Genomic DNA, 8,455 nt, shown 5'->3' with positions numbered 1-8,455 from the left:
CGGAGCCGCTGTATTTTCATTTGCTGCCTATGTACGTACATTTCGTTGTAAAGTTCATACAACTTATCGTTCCATCGTATACGGTACTCCCCGTCGCCACCGCGTAGAGGCCTGTGAATCTTCCGCGAGATCTTTCTCTCGAATACTCTAAGAGCCGCCTTATCGAATGTTGTCATTGTCTAAGCTTCTGCGCCATATAACAGTTCGGGCATGATGAGCAGGGTAGGCAAAAACTCGGAGTTCGAGCGAGCGAGTGAGCAAACTCCTACTCAATGCCTCGCAGGCAACGAGGCGCTCGCAGCTCGTACTCGTAGCAGCAATGAGGCGAGGCACGAGAAGTTTGGCTTGCTCGGCAAACGAGCTTGCTTGTTTCTCGCGCTCCTATTAAACGAGCGAGGCTGTTGTGTGTTGCCTCGCTCGCGGTGCGAGACACGCGTTTTTGTGCATAAAAATGTGGGAATGTATGTCAATAGATTATGTACGAAAGTATGTTAGTAATTGTATGTACATATGTGCATATGCACATATATATGTGAATATTATATTAGGGCAGCATTTAAAACAACAAATAAAATTTATTACATACATAAGCATAGATTATGGAATGAAATATTTCTTTATAGTTATATACATATATTTACATACGTACATACATACATAACATGCATAGTTATATATGTATGTATGTATGTATATACATATGCATGTATTTTGTCTTTACAGAGAAAAGTAAGTAACGAAGATATCGAGCCCTAACCGCCAAAATAACTTAAGCGACATTTTTTTCAAAATTTCCTTTTTGATGCAGAAATGCATCTAGATGCTCTAGGAATATTTCTGCATCAAAAAGAAAATTTTGAAAAAAATGTCGCATACGTTATTTTGGCGGTTAGGGCTCGATATTATAATCGTTTGTGCCGCAGAAACAAAAAACAAGTAAGCACTTGTAACACCCCCAAAATAGTTTGCTACTTGTAGCAGTTATGCTGTATACCTGATGAATGAAATATAATGCTTGGTGAAAAAAATTATTTGTGGCCTGTTGTTGAAGGACATATGTATATATATATGTACATTAGACTGCATCACTCCCCATACCAAAAAAACGGTAGTATTTTTCCATAGGAATTATAAAATCTATTATATTTTAAGACGTCCACCAAAATATTTGGGAAAAATATTAAGATTTAAGTGAGCTGGACCGATTTGAAAATACCTCCAAAAATGGTATTTTTTATGAATAAAAATAGTTTCTTCAAGATTTTTTTTGAAAAAATCCCCTCAAATTACAAAACGGTTTAAGCTTAAAAAAACTGCGTAAAAATATTTTTAAAAAATTTAAAAAAAATTTGAACGGAATCGTGATAATTTTTGAAGCTGTTTTTAACTTTTTTCAAAAGATTGGTATAAGAAAAACTTGAATAACTGAGCCTAACGTCTCCCGATTTAGACTTGTGAGATACCATTGGAGAGGTATTTTCACACCCTTTTTATTTCTTTGCTAATAAACTCATTCAGACGATGGAAGAGAAAGGTAGGATGAAAGAACGTCATTCAAAGTGGAATTAAGATGTGTTGGTATTCGAAAAAACAAGATGGGACACGAATGACGTTTTTTTTTGGCCAGAAATAAACATAGTGCGAAAATACCTTTCTACTGAGATCCCATAAGACTAAATCAGAATATTTTTGGCCCAGTTATTCAAGTTTTTCGTAAACCAATCTTTGAAAAAAGTAAAAGTTATTCATAAAAAGCTTCATATTTGGAGGTATTTTCAAATCGGTCCAGCTCGCATAAATCTTAATATTTTTCCGAAATATATTTGATGGACGTCTTAAAATATAATAAATTTTGTAATCCCGGCGGAAAAACCGCAACTTTTTTTGGAGATGCAGTATAATGTACATATGTATGGATATGGAGACATGGGAAATTTGCGTAAACAAAGAATAGAGGCTGGTTCACATACAACTTTGCCGTTGCGTTGGCGTTGAATTTCAAAGCAACCGTCCACATAGCCAAAATTTGCCAACGCTAAGAGCCGACAAACATATACACAAAGCAGAAAGATCGCTGCGTCGGTCGACAGCTGTTGCAAATAAATAAAATTATATGACATGTTTTTTTCCTTTTAATTAAATGAGGGCAAGAAATATAATTTTTCATGCAATTATTGATATGAAATATTAATTTATCTCTCGTTAATATGTTAATTTAGTGGCCAAAGTAGTCTCTGCCAAGCTTCATTGTAGAACGCATACTTTTAACGTGCGTTCTGTCAAACCAACGCCAACTACAAAGTCAACGCGAAAGTTCTATGTGGACCAGCCTTAATTATCAAATACTGTTTAACACCCCAAATAGTAGTTTGTATTATACTACATACATATATATGTATGGGGACTAAACCTGGAATATTCATTTGAAAATGCTAATGTCCTACTCATTTAAGAAATGAAAGACAAAATAATGATTTTTATAAATATTATATTCTCATTTATACATATGTAACATAGTTACTTAGCGGAATTACTTAGTAATTACTTGAATGTAAGAATACAAAGACAAATTATTTATCAGAAGCATTGCCCCTTACACATTGAAAAAAAGTAATAAAAGCTCTCAAAGAAGCAAAATCGCTACAGCGAAGAAAGGGTTTGAAAAACCGCATAAATTCAAATCCGCATAACAAATAACCGCATAAAAAGAGACGTTAGTGTGTAAGTTGAAATTTTATAAGAAATTATTGAACATTAAAAAAATTATACCTACATACATAGATATGTATGCACATATGTATGTGCCTATCTAGTAGATAAAACTGGTCAAAATAGCACGCATCTATTCTGTGCATGAGAATATATACATAAACTAGCATTACCCAGTGGGCTTCGCACCACCATACATAAAATGTTTTTTTTTTATATCGCAAGAAATTTTTCATATTAAGTTTTCTTTATAGAACTCGTAAAATGTTTAAACAGTTGAATTAGTTGATTTTTTTCATTCAGCATACTTTCTAAAGATGTCACAATAGCCTTTTCTGTACTTTTTTAAAATTTGATTGTGGTGGTCACCTATATACAGGTAAGGTGAAAGAGCCGATAAAAACTTGTAATTAAACTTTGATTCTTTAATTTCCATTTCAATTTTTTACGCTAAATAAATTATGCTAAAATAAATAAAGTTAAAAATGTTTTTCCAGTTCCTCCTGTAGCATTCAATTTTTTATTATATTTTCGTCCAAAATGACTTGCAATTCGATAAAAAATTGATTGCTAAAAAGATTTGATTTGTGAACACAATAACGTACAAAATAAAATGAAATAATTTTTATTTTTATTTCGGAAAAAGAAAAGCAACGTTTAATTTAATACAATTGTATACACAACATTTTTTGTTTTATTTTGTGGTGCATAAATAAACAAATTTTTTGGCGCTCCAACTCTCGAACATGTAACTCCACACACCTGGAGCGTTTGCCCTTGGGCTTTGTTTACGGTCATAGCAAAAGATAGCCGAACAGGATGTCCGTTGGTATTAATGGGATGCGCGGTATTGGTACAATTTCACCTTTTGCTTTGCCAGTGAGAATTGTTGCTTGAATTAAATTTGGCATCAATTTCTTCACTGAAAGTCTCGTCCCATTACAAAGTTTCGGTGCATTAAGATTTCGGAGAAGTATAATCGATGAACCAACTTTCAAATTCAAATTATGCGGTGCCATGCCTGGTGGTTCCAAAGAATTTAAAAATTCGACCGGATAATTGACTGCGTCTTCATCATTCATAGCAGTATCAATGGATTTATACGTTACCGAATCACCTGGCAATTTTTCCTGGGTGTGGAAATTAATTTCATTGACATTGATATTTTTTGGTGCTAAAATTGCACGTTCTCGTAACCAATCATGGTTATTGTAGTTTTGAACAATATTTGGGAAAACGCGATCAATGAGTTCTTGTTTTGATGATACAATTATGCAAAAATTATTCGGTAACATGATAAACCCATTTTGATCACTTGCAATTTTTCCATCGCCAATCTTCAGCAATTGCTTTGAAAACTCACGTGCTGATGAATCATTTTGAAGACGCACACGCATATTGGTCGTCAACGAAAGCCTTTGTACGTGTGCCCACAAAAATGAACTTTTCAAACATGCATTAATTTCATCAGCTGGTGTTGATCTCGGAATAACAGGCAACGTTTGACGAAAATCACCAGATAACAATATTAATGCACCGCCAAACAGCTGTTGACTCTGTCTCAAATCTTGCAATGTTGGACTTAAGGCTTCCAAAGATTTTTTATGGGCCATTGGACATTCGTCCCATAAAATAATCGATGTTTGTTGCAAGACTTGACACAGGGACGGCACATAAATTAAATATGATATTGTTTATTCCCAACGAAGTAATAACCTTAAACGTCGGCATAAATCCATCTCTTATAATATTTGTAGCTCCAAAAGATGTCATTTGAAAGCATGAATTGTATTTTTTAATGTTTAAGAGGAAATGCTTCGACGTTGGTGAATTGCCAAAAACCAATGAATGCAAAGGTTCTGGCGGAAGTTCTAGCACCGGCAATTTGACTTTCCCACCAGCACAGCACATACCAGGCGTTTCGTTTCTGAATTTAATTGCTTTGCAATGTATACATTCTATATTCATTTGGCCAATGTAGGCATGCATGCTGTAATCAATGGTGGCATCGTAATTGAAGGCCGCGCGTTCCATTTGACGTATATCATAAATGGAAATACGCCCACGACGGTTTCTTGGTGCTTCACTATTAACCGACTGATTTCTCCGTCTGTGTCGTTGTGTTTCCACTTCATTTCGTCGAACACGATCTTCTTCACTTTGTGATCTTCGATTTAACGCTGTAGCATTTGATTGACGTGAACGTCTGCCAATGTTTGCTCGTCTTGCACGTGGCATTCTTTCAGTACAGTATATTACTAATTGAATGTAAAAGCAAAACATTGAAAATTATTTCAAGAATAAATTATAAATTTAATTCAAAGTTCAATGTGTGTACGTGGTTAAAACAAACACAGGGTTAACACTCACCAAAAGTATGGCTGTTCGCAATGAGAGCACGATATAAAAGAACTCAAAGCACATAAGAGAACTGTCAACTGAATTCCAACGACAGCAAGTTAATATTAACATAATACACTTACAACCACAACAGTACAACAGAAACGCTCATAAGCGGCTGTGTATTTGTTGTTGTTTTTCCCATACAGGCATTTCGTATGAGAGGAAACCATTACTCACATAAAATGTCATAACTCAGGAACGGCTGCACCGATTTCAATCAAACTTCACACAAACCACCTCCTCAAAGATAGAAAAGAACTTTAAAATTTTTGTATCAATCGGTTCGGCGGTTCTTGAGTTATAAGATTACCAAGGAAATGTAACTTCTTTTTATATATATAGATATATATATACATATGTGTATACATGTATGTATGTATATACATATCTGCATGCGTGCATACAATCCTTTACTCGAAATTCTTAGTTGATGCAATTTTTATCCCATACATTTTTGCTGACCAAACAACCCGTTTACCTGTCTAATCTGCTTGCCTCATTTGGCTCGCTCGTTTACTCGCCTCATTTGCCTCGCTCGTTTACTCGCCATGCTCGTCTGCTGCTGCAAATGAGTGCCTCGCTCGCAACGACGCCCTCGCGAGGGCAGAGCTAATGAGGTGCTCGTTTGCGTGCCGCTCTACTCTTGCGCTGCCCTCGTTTGCTTACTCGCTCGCTGGCTGCTCACCGCGTGCGCTCGTACTAAACGAGTGCTCGTTTGCAAACAGCCTCGCCTGTTTCTCGTGAGTTGCGCAAGCTCGGAGCAAACTAACGAGCGAGCGAGGGTCTAAAATGAGGCAAATCCGAACCCTGCTTTTGAGCCAATTAATAAAGTTTGCACTGAAGTTGCCAGCAAATTTCGTTGATTTTTAGCATTTTTTTTTGCTGACAGTGTCTTCCATATAAAAAAGTTATCGAACATAGTTTGTACGGAAGAAACTCTCAGTAAAAACACTACCAAAAATCAACTAAAAATTAATGGGCTGCAAATTTGTATGCAAATTTATTGAATTTTCCCGAGTTTAACACAAAGTTCAACAATTTTATTTTTATGTTTTTTCATATATTTAGTTAAACTGTATTTTTATAAAGAATAAAAAAAGGTTCATGTATTGTGAACAATTCTCAGTGCTTTAGTTGTGATAAGTTGCTTTGTTTTGTTGGCGTACGTTGTAATGGTCTCATGATCTCATGTTTTTATGTTTTTGTTTTTGTCTGTCAAAATAAAATTTCACATCGTTTCGCACGTCGAAATGAAAGAGAAGGGAGCGAGAGGCCCTCCCTAAAGTGTCTCGGTTTGGCAACAGAGATATCTGGCAGCCCTAGCTTATACGGCAACACGTTGTCTAACTCAGGTAATTGAAAAGGCATTGCTGTGTAAGCAAATAGCTCTTTACGGGTTCATGGCCATGACAGATATTCCTAATGTTATAACTGCATGGAACATAAGCATGTTGAATCCAGAACTATAATGGCAGAACAAAGAGACGACAGACATGCGATCCTGGATAAGCAAAGGATTTTACGTAAGCTACTCATCTTCGTGGTGGGATACAATGAAGACAACATTGCCTCTAGATTGCAGGGAGTCTGACAGTGGTCAACTGAAAGTCTTATCTCATAGCTGTTAGGAACTAGGCTCTCAGAGGCATTGACGTTTTGGGCATTTAATACAGTGACAAAACCGATTACTAAGTACAGGAGACTAAAAGTTAAGCAGCGATCTGTCTGCGTAGCCATTATAGGAGCCATGCGCACATGCCCTACGGAAGCACTGTCATCATCACATACTATACTAATAGACAATGAGGCTTGCTGAAGCGATTTGTATCTCAGCTACTTGATAAGCATAAGAAGCCGGACCTTCAAGGGTTCTTGATAGTTTTAAAACCAATCTGTGTGGATCCCTCGTTAAACTCACAGTCAAAATGTTACCGAAAGTATCCTTCCAGTAGCCCTACAAGGTAATACTTTCTAAAAGGTAACTCATTTTCGTTATTGGTGTTTTCGACGGGGCAGGAGTACGACAGCTACATATATGTATGAGCAATGTGTATTTTTAAAATATTTGAATAATTAAATCTATGGCTTAAACCTATTTTGGTACATTTTTTGCATTTTGGTACACGTTTTGGTACACAAAAAAACTAGTAAGTAACTAGTAAGTAAGTTTCTCAGAGCGTATGCGTACCTTAATCATACACTTGTACTACTGCTGTATGCATATGGCTGTATTAATGTTTCATACATACAAAAATGCATTAATGGAACAGTATTAAAATGCTACTTTTCTGATACATTTTAATATACGGGGACATACAAACAAGTAGCACTTACATATGCAAATGCATATCTTGTAAAAGCCCGTTTATACTGAAAATTGTATCGCACAACACGTCCGTTCACTAAAATTTTTGTACAACACTTAAAATATTACAAAAATTCCACTTCCAATTTATCAAGAAATGTACTTAAAACAACGACAACGTACATTCGGTTGCAATTCGCTAGAATCTGAATTCATTCGTGGAAATTCATGACTACGCATGAATTTTTCACACTAATTCACTCATATAGGAAACATGCTTCAAGAATGCATACAACCCATTTCTACTGGGTACATATGTTTACACGCAACATGATTCAATAATGAAAGGTTTTGTAAGAAAAACTTTCTCTCGCTCTAATTTTATCAATGACACTCCCACCCTACTCCCAAAAACAAAAACAGTGATATTTCTTTTCCAAATTTCTTTGCAGGTTTTAAGAACATTTTTAAATTTTTAGTAGTGAAACTTTTACTTTTTAAATTTGAAGAAATGTTTGCTCTTCATTCGCTGGCGACAACAAGACGAAATGGGTGGATTACACAAATCCAATGCAGGCTAAAGAGACGAAATTCCCTTAAATGCCGAAATGTCTTTGTCGATATTCGTGGAGACCTATTGATTCTGCCAAGGGGTTGTAAAGTAAAGCGCGCAATGGTTCTGGTAAATGAGCCAGCGAAGATATTTAGGTATTGACCTACACAACACAATCCTGCAGTGGAATTCTAACAATCGCTATGCTAAATTTCCATCGCTAAAATTGTCTAAATTAACAGCCGCGGGGCCTAAAAGTGCGCAATATGGAAAAGTAACAGAAAAAACATATGTGGTTTTATCGGAAGTTCACAGATGTAACGTGGCAACTTAGCTCGTTTTCATATTTTTCGGTCCCAAATTGTAAAATTTTTGTCCATGCCGCGCCACAATTTTTGTACAGGTGGGTCAATGTGCCTTGAACAAAATTTATATATATACAAAAAAATTATTTTATTTATTTTTTAATATTAAAAATTTCTATA

At 35.6% G+C, this 8,455-nt stretch overlaps 2 protein-coding genes across 2 annotated transcripts; both read right to left on the bottom strand.

Annotated features, from left to right (window-relative positions):
* Positions 1 to 3,503: 3,503 nt before the first annotated feature.
* LOC108372382 (uncharacterized) lies at positions 3,504 to 4,106 on the bottom strand. Its single transcript, XM_017628047.1, has one exon. The coding sequence runs from the start codon at positions 4,104 to 4,106 to the stop codon at positions 3,504 to 3,506; it is 603 nt and encodes a 200-aa protein (XP_017483536.1).
* Positions 4,107 to 4,301: 195 nt separating this feature from the next.
* Positions 4,302 to 4,743, bottom strand: LOC108372383 (uncharacterized). Its single transcript, XM_017628048.1, has one exon. The coding sequence runs from the start codon at positions 4,741 to 4,743 to the stop codon at positions 4,312 to 4,314; it is 432 nt and encodes a 143-aa protein (XP_017483537.1). The 3' UTR covers positions 4,302 to 4,311.
* Positions 4,744 to 8,455: the final 3,712 nt, after the last annotated feature.

Source organism: Rhagoletis zephyria, unplaced genomic scaffold (assembly GCF_001687245.7).
Source record: "Rhagoletis zephyria isolate East Lansing unplaced genomic scaffold, Rhagoletis_zephyria_1.1 Rzeph_scaffold_05708, whole genome shotgun sequence".
NCBI lineage: Eukaryota > Metazoa > Arthropoda > Insecta > Diptera > Tephritidae > Rhagoletis > Rhagoletis zephyria.
This window is presented reverse-complemented; position numbering and strand designations above follow the sequence as displayed.

Coding starts and splice junctions, on each gene's coding strand:
- LOC108372382 (XM_017628047.1), bottom strand. CDS start 4,106: ATGCGTGTGCGTCTTCAAAATGATTCATCAGCACGTGAGTTTTCAAAG.
- LOC108372383 (XM_017628048.1), bottom strand. CDS start 4,743: ATGGAACGCGCGGCCTTCAATTACGATGCCACCATTGATTACAGCATG.